Source organism: Mustela lutreola, chromosome 11, assembly GCF_030435805.1.
Source record: "Mustela lutreola isolate mMusLut2 chromosome 11, mMusLut2.pri, whole genome shotgun sequence".
In the NCBI taxonomy this organism is placed as follows: Eukaryota; Metazoa; Chordata; class Mammalia; order Carnivora; family Mustelidae; genus Mustela; species Mustela lutreola.
This window is the reverse complement of record NC_081300.1, coordinates 88384693-88400252: the sequence shown is the minus strand read 5'-3', so window position 1 is coordinate 88400252 and position 15560 is coordinate 88384693. Positions and strand designations below refer to the sequence as shown.

The 15560-nt window shown below is 36.1% G+C and overlaps 1 protein-coding gene across 2 annotated transcripts in view; it reads right to left on the bottom strand.

The window, feature by feature from the left end:
• Positions 1-15560, bottom strand: part of TAOK3 (TAO kinase 3) — a 183053-nt gene that overhangs the window by 77093 nt on the left and 90400 nt on the right. For both annotated transcript variants that reach the window (XM_059140871.1, XM_059140872.1), the window contains exons 3-5: positions 9706-9915; positions 1760-1831; positions 1278-1379 (exon numbers count right to left, since the gene is read on the bottom strand). In XM_059140871.1, the coding sequence (XP_058996854.1) occupies positions 1278-1379; positions 1760-1831; positions 9706-9825 (294 nt within the window). In that variant the 5' untranslated portion in view covers positions 9826-9915. The remainder of the gene's footprint in view (positions 1-1277; positions 1380-1759; positions 1832-9705; positions 9916-15560) is intronic.

Sequence of the window (15560 nt, the reverse complement as noted above, 5' to 3'; positions counted from 1 at the left end):
CAGAGACCCATTAACCAAGCTTATTAGCACCCTGTGTAACTTAAGAATAAATAGGCTTTAAATAAGAGCTCAGATTTTCTGAAGACTCGAAACACATAATATTCAGCATTTGATTTTGTAACATTTATCCTGCATACTTAAAATCCCTTTCTAAACTCCTTTAAGATGGCGGAGATTGCCGGAGAATTGATTTCCAGGTAATGAGATACTCCTCTGATTAATTTCTTCTGCTCAGAACAGAAGTGATGGCTCTAGATACCTTAAAAGCTGCTTGAAAAAAAAGGTTTAAGTATATTGTTTGATAGTCTATCTGGGAACAAAAATTCCATTCCCTAACTGGTGATCATTTGTATATGGTAAATTCTCAATAGATGAATCTTGATAAATGATGGTTAGACTGGACATTAAATTGGAGTGCAAGGTCCGATAAAGTACAAAGTACGGTATTTTCATGTACTAAACAGTAGCTAACCTAAACACAGAAACACAATCATGTAAAAATATACTCAAAGGATAGAGTGGAATAAAAGACTTTTTTGAGGGGCGCCTGGGTGGCTCAGTGGGAGCCACATCGGGCTCTCTGCTCAGCAGGAAGCCTTTTTCTCTTCCTCCCTCTCTGCCTACTTGTGATCTCTGTCTGTCAAATGAATTTAAAAAAATATTAAAAAAAAAAAAGACTTTTTTGAGGGGGGATTGGGGGCAGAGGAAAAGGTAGAGAGAGAATCCCAAGCAGGCTTCATACCCAGAGCAGAGTATGACACAGGGCTCGATCTCACAACACTGAGATCATGACCTGAGCGAAAATCTAGAGTCAGACACTTATCCAACTGAGCCACCCAGGCACTCAAGACTGTTTCATTTTAATCATGTGCTAGGCCCTATCTGATAAAACTTAGACCACGATGGTGATACTAAGCATAATCCCAAATTCTGGGGGAATTGGAGTGGGGAATGAGAAATGACAACAATAAAAATTCTAGGATGAGAATAAAAGGATCTTTTAGTTTGGTAAATAAATCATAAAATGGTATTAACTTTTCACTATCTGTTGATTGTTTATAGAATAAAATTTCCCATAGGCTAGATATCATATTTAATCTTACAGAATGTATGCCAACCATATGGCACACTCTGAGGTATTAACAAATGTTAAGTACTGATAACAAAAGTCAAATGGGACAGAAATAGGACTGAAAATTTTACAGATCAAAGAGAAAACAGAAAAAATAGAAAAATTTTAATTGGAAATAAATGATAATACAGGTCCTTTGACGTACCCAAGCAGTGTGCTCTTTCAAGTAACAACCTTTATACTCAATGGTGTTAGGATGCTTCAATTGTCTTAAAAATTTGACTTCCTTGAGAATATCTTGCCATTTCTATTGAAGTAATAAAGAAAATGGTATGATTTTTAGGCTGCACAAAGTATTTTATTATCAAGTATACATACATAATATTCTTTTCATTAGTTTAAATGGACAAAGTAAAAGTTTAATAAATAAAGCTGTTTAAACTTGTGTTATTTCTTTAATTTTAGTACATGTAAATGTAAATGTATTACCAAATATAAAATAAATCTATGATACTAACTTACCTTCTATTCCACAAATTAGTTGAGGCAGAATATTAAGAATATTTATTATATACTCCACAAAAAGGAATAAAAAACTATGATACATGTTTAAAGAACTTTGTTTCTACCATCAATTTCATACCAACTGGTTTATGTCAGTTTAGGTATAAAAGGTCTTTAACATACCTCTTGTGTCTGTTTCCCACTGTAGGACATTTTCTTAACTGCCACCACCTCATTGGTGTGAGCATTTGTGGCCTGTGTTGAGACAGCAGAAGAAAAATAAAATAAAAAAAAATGTTTCAGCTACTTTAACTTAAATATTTGATTGGACACTTTAAAAAACATTCTCACACTGGGGCGCCTGGGTGGCTCAGTGGGTTAAGCCTCTGCCTTCAGCTCAGGTCATGATCTCAGGGTCCTGGGATCAAGCCCCGCATCAGGCTCTCTGCTCAGCAGGGAGCCTGCTTCCCCCCTCTCTCTCTCTGCCTGCTTCTCTGCCTATTATGTGATTTCTGTCTGTCACATAAATAAATAAATAAATAAAATCTTTAAAAAAACAATTCTCACACTTATTAACAGTTTAAAGATATTGCAATTTCTAATAGTCTAGACAGACATTTCCACCCCACTATAAAGTACAATTTCTTTAGATCTATATTCATATACATGCAACAACCATAATATTAAAAAGGATTAGGGTTTAAAAACATATATATACAATCAAACAAAAACAAGTCAAATTTCCAAAACAACCATACTGGCTTCACCATGTAAAATATCCATTATCTAACTGGTTAGATAATGTGATACAATCATACGATGAAATAAACAGTAAAACAATGAGGTAATATATATGAATATACAGTTATATGGAAAGATGTAAAAAATACAATGACAAAAACAAGCTTCCTATAATCTTACTTTTGCAAAATAATACTAATGTGAGTGTATGCGTGGAAAGAATATGAGAGAATTTATACCAGAATACATATCAGTGATAATCCTGGAGCAGTGCTGTCCAACAGAACCTTTCTTTTTTTTTCCAACAGAACTTTTTGTCTTGAAGGAAATGCTTCCTTTATACCTACATCATGTATGATGCATGTGAAATGTGGCTACAGTGATTGAAGAAATGGAGTTTACCTTTTAATTAATTTAAATCTAAATTGTGGCTACTACACTGAACAATGCAACAGAAGGTAAGAAAAATTTTAAGAGGGACTTTCGCTTCCAAAAGTACTTATATTTTATAGAATATATAAGAATATATTACATATATACTTACATACATATGTGTACAGTATATTCATCTTCAAAGACTGCTTTGTCTCATAATTATCTCTATATAGCTTTTCCATACCCCAAATACAATTCAGTGGAAACACACATGAAAATAATAACTCAAGTAATAGTCTTCCTCCAAATTTTCTTAAGAGATTTAAAACTAGATAATTTTCTAAAAATTTTCAGAAAAATAAATATAAGACTTTAAAAGATTATCTAATTTTGGCTTTCTTCTAATAACAGAGCTCTGCATTAGTGCCATATTCCTGATGTCAGTAAGCTATTTTTATTCTATGATATTATTATTGTAAACCAGTGATTCTGTAAAGCAGTGATTCTGAGGTAAAAGATTGGAATTCAGTAACTGATAAAATCAGGTCACCAATTTTAGAGAAAAATGTATAATCATTTTCTTCAGTAGACCTAAAGAAGCTCCTCAGATAAAACAATGAATTTCTTTCTTAGTAAAAAAAAAAAAGAATTTATTTATTTATTTCTAATAAAAATTTGTTAAATTAAAAAATGAACAATAACTTACTGATATAAAAAAAATTCAACAGTCTTACTGATTGACAAAATGCTAAGCAAATGAACACTTACTGAAAAAAAATTTTTTTTTGAAGATTTTATTTATTTGTCAGAGAGAGAGAACAAGAGAGGAAGCACAAGCAGGGAGAAAAAAAGCAGGCAGAGGCAGAAGCAGGCTCCCTACTAAGCAGGGAGCCCGATGTGGGACTCCAACCCAGGATCCTGGGATCATGACCTGAGCGCAAAGCAATGCTTAACTGACTGAGCCACCGGGCGTCCCTGAAAAAAATTTTTTTTACAAGTACTAAAGAAAGGCAAAAGTACCTAATATAAAAATAAGGTATCTACTAGTTAGAGTTTTCAAATCAGCAAGCAGGGCTCTATGAAGGTATTTTTTAGATATTTTGTTTATTTAGAAGGTACAGATGGAATTCTGTCAAAAAACAAAACTCTCATATTTTGCTGGCTTTTATTTAACACTATTTAAATTTAAATTAAACACTATTTAAATTTAATGCTAAGACTGCTTATATGACAACAACAAAGACAAGTTGATGTGAATTCAGTACTACAGTAAAGGTTAAAGTGATTGTATCAGAAAAGCGGGTATTTTGGAGATCAATCTATGCCCTGTGCAGGCTAAGCAGCCTGGGAAAGGTTTAGGAAATACTCAAAGAATGAGGAATTTTAACTTGCAACAGGGATTTTTAAAAAACAAATCCTTAACCTTTATAAAAAGAAAAGAAAAGGCCCACACAAAGGGAATCAGATGGTATTCTCTAATTGCTTATTAAGGTTATTTATAATTAATCCTTATTTGGGACCAGAAACTTGAAAAAAGTTACCCGAGAATAAAAATATATTTCTTGGGGCACATGGGTGGTTTAGTCAGTTAAGCGACTGATACCTGACTTCCTTTCAGGTCATGATCTCAGAGTGAGTGGTGAGATCTAGGCCGTCTTTCTCTGTGCTCAGTGGGGAGTCCGCTTGAGATTCTCTCTTTCCCTCTGCCCCTCCCCCTGTGCCTGTTCTCTAAAAATAAATCTTTAGGGCGCCTGGGTGGCTCAGTTGGTTGGGCAACTGCCTTGGGCTCAGGTCATGATCCTAGAGTTCCAGAATCGAGTTCCCCAACGGGCTCCCTGCTCGGCAGGGAGTCTGCTTCTCCCTCTGACCCTCCTGTTTCTCATGCTCCTCTCTTATTCTCTCTCTCTCAAATAAAAAAATAAGTTTAAACAAAATAAAAATAAATAAATCTTTAATATATATGTCTTTACATTTACAGAGTAAGCATTACTTAGGACTTGGTATGTATACTTGCTTACAAAACCTGCCTACTGGAGCACAGACTCATTATCTGGAAAATATTTTCATGTTGATTTTTCTTAGATGTGAAACTTATTTTTTAAGTTTTTATTTAAATTCTAGTTAACATACAGTGTAATATTAGTTTCAGGTGTACAATTTAGTGATTCAACAACTCCATACACCACCCAGTGCCCATTGCAAGGGCGCTCCTTAATCTTTATCACCTGTTTCACCCATCCCAGCCTTCCCTCCTCCCCTCTGGTTAGGCATCAGTTTGCTCTCTAAAGTTAAGAGTTGGTTTAGATGTGAACTTTTTTTTATATATATTTTTAAAGATTTTATTTATTTATTTGACAGAGAGAGATCACAAGTAGGCAGAGAGGCAGGCAGAGAGAGAGGAAGGGAAGCAGGCTCCCTGCTGAGCAGAGAGCCCGATGTGGGACTCGATCCCAGGACCCTGAGATCACGACCTGAGCTGAAGGCAGTGGCTTAACCCACTGAGCCACCCAGGTGCCCTAGATGTGAAATTTTTAATGCAATTTTATACTTGTTATAAACCAGAACTGAAACTTAAAAAAAAATTAATCTTTTAATACAGGGAAAGAAAACTATCAGTGGGGTTTCAACTTTCCAGTACTTTTATGATTATTGTTTATCATTATTGAATACACATTTCAAGTATTATTCTAGAAACTTACATTTATACTTAACACTTCCAATAGTCTAAATGACCTCAATAACTTTAAGCAAGATCATTGATTCAAAAAATATTTTAGAATACTATCTGTTTCTGAGTTTCTCAACCATTTCCAGCTACATTTAGATTACAGTCTACTTGTTGCTAACTTACATTTTAATTAACTTAAATCTAAACTGTGGCTACTACAGAAATAGAAATACACAGAAATATAAAAATTAAAAATAAGCTTTTCTTTTTGCCTTAGTTGTTAAGTCTCAACTAAAAGGTAATAATTATACTGAGAAGAAGAGAACTAAATTATTAGCTTTAGGTGGATTATAGGAAGTATGCGAAATTCAACAAGGCAACACTAAAAACACAGAAACTTCATAGTTGTGTTTAAGTGAATACAAAAATGAACATGCTTGGCCCTTTTCTATCTTCCTTTAATTCGGGGTTTCTTACTATCTCATTTGTTAATGCTGCTAATTTCTGAATTACTTATGTAAATCCAAACACACAGAGGGATTTCATCAATAGCTTCCATTTTTTCTAAATATACTCTCAGCTGATTGATTCCCTAGGAGCTGAGCCAGCTAATAGTTCACTTTAAATATACTTCCTGACATCATTAGTGTAAAAGCTATAAACTACAAAAGCCTAACAGAATTATAGTGTTTAGGTATAAAAATGTTGGTTGCTAGAATCTGGTCTTAATGGCTTTCTAGCATGACTAGGATTCATGAAAACTACTAATTAGCAGTACCCCAAGTTCTCTGAGTTCTTTATAATTCACTCCTTCATTCAACAAATACTTATTAGGTAGTCAATAAGTATCAGGTATTGGGGTAAGAACTGTGAGTAAATATGTTCAGTACCTATCTTTTGTCTAGCAGCACAGACAGTACAAAAATCTCGTAACCAACAAATGTGCAATTGCAATTGTGACAGGTGCTGTGAAGAAGAGTGTGTGTTACTCTGAGAAACAAAAATGAGGGGATGGCAGGTCAGGAAAGGCTTCCTTGAAGAAATGAGGATTCAGCTGAGAGATAAAAGAGGAACAGGAGTTAAGAGAATGAAGGTAAAAGGGGAAACATTCCGAGAAAACAGTTTATGCAAAAATCCCACGATGATGGTCAAAGAAAGCTATTCTATTATAGATAGGGCAATGAGAATGAGAGGGAATAGAACTTCAGTACAAACAGGGACACACTGTGGAAGACCCTGTAGGCTGGCTACAGTAAGTTTTTTGTTTTTTGTTTTTGTTTGTTTTTTTAGAGATTTTATTTATTTATTTGACAGACAGAGATCACAAGTAGGCAAAGAGAGAGGAGGAAGCAGGCTCCCTACTGAGCAGAGAGCCCGACGTGGGGCTCAATATGGGGTTCGATCCTAGGACCCTGAGATCATGATCTGAGTGAAAGGCAGAGGCTTTAACCCACGGAGCCACCCAGGCGCCCCTACAGTAAGGGTTTTGATCAGATTTACTTCTTTCTCCCCGGAGTCACTGTGGTGCTGACAAGAGACTAAAGAGAGACCACAGTGGACACACAAAGATAGCTTAGGAGGCTACAGCAATTGTCCAAGGAAGAGATGACAGTTCACTTGGTTATCATGGTATGAGTAACAAGAGGAAGAATCTATGAATAGGGAGGAACTACATATAGATATGACTGTGGCCCATGAGAAATCCATTTTTAAGGTATTACCTATGTGACCATTATAGATAAAAGGTTAAAGCTTTTCTAGGCTTTACAGTAAAGAGTAAGTTAATTCCCCTTTAATCTATTTTTTAGTGGCTTAAGGGTTTATATGGGCTTGTACTACCTGTTTTGTATACAGGCAATTCTGTATAGTTAATAATTACATTTTCAAAGCCACCGAGATATCCTTATGATTTTTCTAGTCTATCATTATCAACAAATAACATGTATTTAGTACCTACTGTAAACACGACACTGGGCTAACGTTTAGAGTTGTAAAGAAATATTAGAAATAGTTCTCATTTTCAAAAGGCATTTATTCTAGTTAAATAGAGAGGACTTAGCCCCAACAGCAAACACATCACTAGGTCTTCTGCAGCCTACTATAAAGTAGGTCTCATTTTGCCTTTAGTCCAAAGGCTTGTGAGTTTTGATACATGCTTGGTTTACTGTAGTCAAAAGGAGAATTTTGAGAGGGGATCTAGCTGCTTTTTATTTTATTTATTCATTTTTTAAAAGTTTAAATTCAATTTAGTTAACATATAGTGTATTATTAGTTCCAGGGGTAGAATTTAGTGATTCATGGGTTGCATAGAACACCTAGTGCCCATTGCAGTTGCTGCTTTTTGAAATACACAAGTCAGATAGAGATTGGAACTACCCTCTGACTCTGGCTAAGAGAGACTGTGAGGGGATGAATGAGTTATAAATAGAAAAAAGAAAAGATGACTGAGGAAAGCATCTTGGAGCAAAATAAATAGGTCACAAACAAATATGTACAGAATGTATCAATTTTTAAAAAGTTCAAAACAAACAAAACCAAATTATATTGTTAGGGGTGAAGAAGAAAGGGAGTTACATGTAAAGAAAAACTAGAAAATAATTACCATAAAATTCAAAATAGACGTAACATAAGAGGGGCTTTTGGGAGGCTGGTAATATCCTATTTCTTGGCCTGGCTGGTGTTTAGAAAAAGATTACCTTTTAATTGTTCTTTAAATTACATATCAAAATATATGGATATGTATTTATGCACACTTCTGTGTGTACATTTACAATTTAAAAATCCTCTTTTAAAAAAAAAAAAAAAAAGCATCCCTGGGGTGCCTGGCTGGTTCAGTTGGTAGAGCATGAGATTCTTGATCTCAGGGTTGTGCATTTGAGCCTCAAGTTGGGGGCAGAGGTCACTAAATAAATAAATAAATAAATAAATTTAAGGGGGAAAAAAACCCCCAAAACTATCCCTGTGAATGAAGAAGACAGGGCTTTGATTGGGTTTTAAATACGATTCTAAGCCCAAAGACTAACATAGCAGGGTTGACTAGAAAACTAGCACCTTTTCCAGCCATGGAAGGTTACTTAATGATAAAATGTACTTGAGTGGAAGCCAAATATTAAATTAGGGCAAAGGAGAAGTGGTGGTAGTGCTGAGCACAGACGCAAAGACATGACAAAGAGTTCAGGGGAAACCCAGGCTGAAGATTGGCCTACAGACAAAAAGATGAACTTAAAATGCAATTAATAAAATCTTATTTGGAAGGACAACTGAAAATAAGCCCTGCCCAGATGCCAAAACATAAAGGATCACTTAAAAGTCAAATAATTTTTGATCAAGGAAAAAAAAAATTCGATAACAGGTTTAGAGAAGTGAGTAATAAGCAGTACTTAAATATCACTTGCTTTCTTAAGTATTTGAGACTTCGATGAGGCAAACTTCTAAGGTTATATAAATGAATTAGAACTACATTTTCTGTAATGAATTTCAGGTGAAAGAGTGATGGTAACATTTCAGTTACTTCTCATTCTTCTTATTAGATGGTAAGTCACAGTCTTAGAATTCAAACTGAGTTAGGGGGCTAAGCGTTATGCCCTTTAACCTAAAATACTGACTTGATACGAATGTTACTAAAAATCTTTGATGGTCCACCTGTCTGAGTAGCCATCCGTTCATCCATCCATCTGTCCATCATTTATTGTGTTCCTATTATTATCAGACAGGTAATGGGGATATAGCAAGGGATAAGATAGGCATAACCTCTGACCTCATGGCATTTATGTAGGGGGAGGGACATATATGAGTCAAAAAATCTCACACAGAAGTATTTAATTATATCCACGATAAATTCAACAACATGCAAGGACTATCAGATCCTTAGGAGATCCCTATGAGGGTGCTATGAGATCATAAAAAATGATTTAATTTAGTTCAGGACAGTTGAACAGGAAAGGCAATCTTGTGGACGTAACACTTAAGCTGAAATCTGTACGGTAAGCAGGAGTTAGACAGGGATACAGACGCAATGTGCAGAATTTTCTAGGTGGGAGGAATAGCATATATACATGCCCTGAGGCAGAAAAGAGCTTGGCTTATAGAGGAAATGCATAGGGCCAAAATTTAAGCTTATATATATATATATTGATAGTTTGTGTACAGGTGACAGCGATTCCACTGACTTTAATAATGCCTAGATTTCTAGGACTGGCTTTTCAGCAGTGAGTATTTGCTTCTAGTGTAGACATTTAACTTGTAGAAAAAACCACTAAAAGCAAACGTATTTTACAAGTAATAGAATGTGTAGAATTCAAACTCCCCTAATTTAATCTCTCTAAACCACTCTAAAATTACTTACAAAATAAACTGCTCCAAAACTTCCATGTCCAATTTCGTGCAAATCAATAAAAAGTTCTTCAGGATCATCTTTGTAGAAGAGATCAGCAATCTCTGAGTCCTTCGGCACCCCTTTACGCATGATGACCTGTATCTGCAAACGTTTTGCTTTTGATATCCCAGTCAGCTTTCTCTCTCATTTACAAATATTTGGGGGGTAAGTTTTCAGTACCTGTAAAAAAATAAGGTTTGACATTAACTTATTTCTAAAACATCATCGTGGTTGGTGGTAATATAAATTAATATTAAAAAGTACTCCAGACTTACAGTTTCATAATAAAAAGACAAATAACCCCCCAAAAAACGGGAAAAGGATCTGAATAGACATTTCTCTTAAGATATACAAGTGGCCATTAACACATGAAAAGATGCTCCACATTATTATTATTATATTTTTAATTTTGGGTATAATATTTATGGTCTTTTAAAAAAGATTTTATTTATTTATTTGACAGAGAGATCACAAGCAGGCAGAGGCAGGCAGAGAGAGAGAGAGAGAAAGAAGCAGGCTCCCTGCTGGGCAGAGAGACTGATGGGGGGGCTCGATCCCAGGACCCTGGGATCATGACCTGAGCCAAAGGCAGAGGCTCTAACCCACTGGGCCACCCAGGTGCCCCGATGCTCCACATTATTAGTCATTAGAGAAATAAACATTAACACCACAGTAATATACCATTTTTTATCTACTAGGATGACTACTATCAAAAAGTTAAATAGCTATTGGCAAGGATGAGGAGAAAGCGGAACCCTCCAAACTGCTGGTGGGAATATAAAGTGGTGCACCATTTTGGGAAAGAGACCGGCAGTTCATCACAAACTTAAAAATCAAGATACCATTTGACCCAGAAATTCTACTCCTTGGTATAAATCCAAGAGGAATAAAAATCTATGTCCACACAAATACTTGTACAGATCGATATTGACAGAAGCATGATTCATAGGAGCCAGAGGTGGGAACAATCCAAAGGTCCATTTGGTGAATGAATAAACAAAATGTGGTACATCTGTACAATGGAATATTATTTTGGCATAAGAAGGAATAAAGTGCCAATACACACTACGACATGGGTGAAACTTGTAAACACGATGTGAAGTTAAAGAAGCAAGTCACAAAAGATGCCATATTGAATAATTCCATTTATGTAACACACCCAGAATAACTAAATCAACGGAGATAGAAAGCCAATTATCGGCTGACTACAGCTGGGGGAAAGAGAGTTTGGCAGTGATAGGTAAAAGAGATGGGCTTTCTTTTTAGAGTCATGAAAATGTTCTAAAACTGGTTGTCGTGATGGTCCCACAATGGTTAATATACCAAAAACCACTGAACTGTACATTTAAATGAGTTATATCTCAATAAATCTGCTTTTAAAAGCATTTTGGTTTATTTAATATTTAAGTAATAACAGCTAAGATTTATAAAGCACTACTATGTGTCAGGCAACGCTAAGTTCCATGTAGGTAGGTATTATTTTCTTTAATCCCTCCTGCAGCTACATAATGCAGACTATATTATTTTGATTTTTATAAAAAACTAGAACCAAGAGGCAAAACTACTTCCCCATAATCAGGCAGCTAGTATTTGTGAGAACTGGGACCCAAACCCAGATCTAACCATACAGCCCATGCTCTTAATGCACAATATATACATACAGAATAGATAATTAGGTAACAAACTGCTATAATTTGGAGATTATGCTAACATTCACTTAAGAGGCAGATTTTTCCGCTGCCATACAAAATATTCTGAGTTTGAAGTTTCTGTTAATAAAAGGACATTACGGTGGGGGGTGCCTGGGTGGGTCAGTGGGTTAAGCCTCTGCCTTCGACTCAGGTCATGATCTCAGGTTCTTGGGATCCAGTTCTGCATTGGGCTCCTTGCTTGGCAGGGGCCTGTTTCCCCCCACCCCTGCCTGCTGCTCTGCCTACTTGTGATCTCTCGCTCTCTGCCAAATAAATAAATAAATATTATAAATAAATAAATAAAGGACATTATTTTGACATGCTTACATATTGGTTTTTAACAGTTATACTTAATTGATATAGATCCCTTTTTATTTTTTGAATACTGAAATATTAATTAACTTTCATCCATTTTTTTTTATTGTAAATATACCCCTACCATGAGAATCAATCATTTCAAACTGAAAATATCACAGGATAGTTTGTGTTTCCTCCTTGACCAATCAGATATGTACGCTAGAAATGTAGTTATTAGCCAATAAAATTGTGTTTTAAAAAATGTGAGACAGGGGGACCTGGGTGGCTCAGTTGTTAAGCCTCTGCCTTTGGCTCAGGTCATGATCCCAGGATCCTGGGATCGAGCCCCACGTTGGGCTTCCTGCTCATCGGGAAGCCTGCTTCTCCCTCTCCCACTCCCCCTGCTTGTGTTCCTGCTCTTGCTGTCTCTCTCTCTCTACCAAATAAATAAATAAAATCTTAAAAAAAAATAATAAATAAAAATGTGAGACAACAGTCCTCATTCAAGGAGAAGAGAAAAAGAGGATTGTTAATAAAGAAGTACAAGCAGTCAGTTCTAAGAAGCATTTTTCTCCTGTGACATGATAGCTTTAGGTGACTATGTACATTACTTCACATGGTTAGTCTAGTTAAATCATTAGCAGGTCAGCAGCCTACCTATCCCTCTATCCAGGCAATTCTTTGCTTGACTCAACAAATATTTATTGAATGCCTACTATTTGCTAGGCATGTACTGGGTTTTGGTTGGTTCCAGGTACAATGGGATGTGGTCCCTGTTTTTAAAGGGCTTAGAGTCTAATGGGGGAATAAGCATTACACCATACTGATACAAATAACAAAATGGTTATAAATGACTGTTATGATGAAAAAGCAAAAAATTTAATAGAAGATACAATAGGGTGGTCTGGTCTATTTTTTCTTAGATATGAAAAAGCATGCCTTTTAGGAAAAACAAAAATTGTTCATTCAATATGGATGTATGGAAGGGTTGGAAGGCAAAAATATAAAGCTGGTGTTAAGCCAAGGGAAATCACAACAGGCCTTTTAGACCATATTAAGAAATATGGACTTTATCTTGAGGGTAGTGGGGAGCCATCAAAGGTTTCAAATGAGAAAAAGGGATTCCCCTGCAACACCATACTTGTAATCCTAGGCATTCATCCTGACAATCCATGAATACTGATAACCAAGTATAAAGTCAATATATCAATACTACTGAAAAAGTAACTCAAATTTAGTTGTCAGTCAAGTGACTAAAATTACACAACTAACATTCAAAAAGTGTTATTGCCTTCATTGCTTATGTTTAAGAACAGAAAAGAGAAATGATGTATCAAAGATATGCCTTTTCAAGACTATGTCTCCCCCCCAAAAAAGCAGAATCTGAGCTGTCTTTAGGAAAAACAAAAAGACCTGTGAACTAAATTTTGGGAGCTAAAATCTTTTCTTTTTTTTTTAATTTTTATTTTTATTTGACAGAGAGAGAAATCACAAGTAGGCCGAAGTAGGCAAAGAGGCAGGCAGAGAGAGAGAGAGAGAAGCAGGCTCCCTGCTGAGCAGAGAGCCCGATGTGGGACTTGATCCCAGGACCCCGAGATCATGACCTGAGCCGAAGGCAGAGGCTTAACCCACTGAGCCACCCAAGTGCCCCCAAGAGCTAAAATCTTGTCAATCATTAAAATTTATTCTAAACATTTAAATGTTTTGGTTTCAGTGTAAAGAAAGCTAAGTACTATGGATGATCATTTGGAAGAAACACATAGATCACTATGTCATACTCTAGACTAAAATGATCTCAAAAGAAATGATTACTTAAATATAAAAAATGACACCATAAAAACTTCTAAAATAAATTTCAGGTGGATCTTTAGTTATTAAGCAAGACACCAGAGGCAAAATTCATAAACTAAAATCAGTAAGTCTGACTATATACAAATAATACATAATGAATGGACTTCTGCTTTCAGCCAAGATGGAGTAATAGTGATGGGTTTATTATCTGCCACCAGAAACAACTAACATCACAAGAAAGAAAATAGACCAAAATTCTTCATAAACATAGATGCAAAAACTGATAAATTTACAGCAAATAAATCCAATAATATATAAATATATAAATAATATATAAATTATGAGTAGATGGGATTTGTCTCAGGAATGCAAGGTTGGTTTAACACTCAAAAATCAAGCAATGTAATTCACCAAATCAACTATCTGAAAAAAAAAAAAAAAAAAGCCAAATCATCATCTCTAAAGATGCAGAAAAATCATTTAACAAAATCCAGAATTCAAACCTGACAAAAATTCTAAGCCAAATCAGAACAGAAGGTAATATCCCTAAACTGATAAAGGAAATCTATGAAACATTTACAGCTAATATCAAAAATAATGGGCAAGGACGAAATGATTTCCTCCTAAGATCAGGAATGTGGCAAGGAAGTCTGCTCTCAGCTCTTCCCTTCAACATTGTGCTGGATGGTCTATAAGTGCAATAAGGCGAGAAAAAAATAAATTAGAGACATCAAGATCAGAAAGTAAGAAGTTAGACTTTTACTGACAAACAACATAACCACCATGCAGAAAATTCAATGCAATCTACAATAAGCTACTAGAATTAATAACTGAGTTAATCAAAGTGGCAGAACACAAGATCAAGATCAATGTATAAAACTCAACTGTATTTTTATACATGAACAATGGAAATCAAAACTTTGAACCATTACAATAGCATAAAAATATGAAATACTTAGGGATAAATCTGACAAAGAACGTGTAAGACCTATACACTGAGAATTACAAAATAATGGTGAAAGGAATTAGAGACAGAATGAAGAGAGATAACTGTGGTTATAGGTTGGAAGAATCAATATTGATTTTTCTTTACAAAAAGAAATTGAGAAGCTGATTCTAAAATGCATAGAAGAGGAGAGAGGAATCAAAAATGGCAGAGGAGTAGGAGACCTTAGTTTCACCTGGTCCCAGGAATTCAGTTAGATAGCTACTAAATCATTCTGAACACCTGCGAACTCAATCAGAGAGCTAAGAAAAGAAGAGCTGCAACTCCACAAATACAAAAGCAACCACTTTTTCCAAAGTAGGAGGTATGGAGAAGTGAATCTAAAGTAATATATGGGAAGATAAACCGAGGGGGGAAGGAGTCTCCATAAGCTACTGGAAAGTGTTAAAGCAGCGTAGCACAAAATCTTTTAGAGGTCTGCTCCAGTGAGGAATGTTGCTAGGCAGCTAAGCAAGGGGCAGAACCCTTGCTGTGGTCTCAGGATCTGGGGGTCACAGGAAGACCAGGGTACCTGAGTGAGGTGGAGCTTCCAGACAATAGATCAGGGAGCTGCATTCAGGGAGCCCAGCAACCACAGCATGATTGGGCAACTGCTCCCCAAGCTGGGGCCCAGCAAGTGGCAGAACTGCTGAGACCACCCCCTCTTCTTCCCCTGGGTAGGAGTGGTGTGGGAACACAATGCAAGAGTCTACAGGGTTTGGAGACTCGAAATGGGGTCATGTGCCTAAGACAGAAACCATTGGTTACAGGCTGGGAGAGCACAAAGTGTGGCCGGAGACCAGGGAGACAGCAGTGACTGACTGCTTTGCTCTGAGGGTGCTCTGAGGGTGCACTGAGGAGTGGGACTCCGAGTTTTAGGCTCTGGGCCCAGAGACTGGGAGGCCGCCATTTTCATTCTCATCCTCTAAAGCTGCACAGAAAGCCTTCAGGGAAAAGCTACACAGAGCAAACGAGAACTGATTATTTAGCCTGGCTCCATGGCAAGGGCAGTGCAATTCTGCCTGGGGCAAAGACACTTGAGAATCAATGCAATAGGCCCC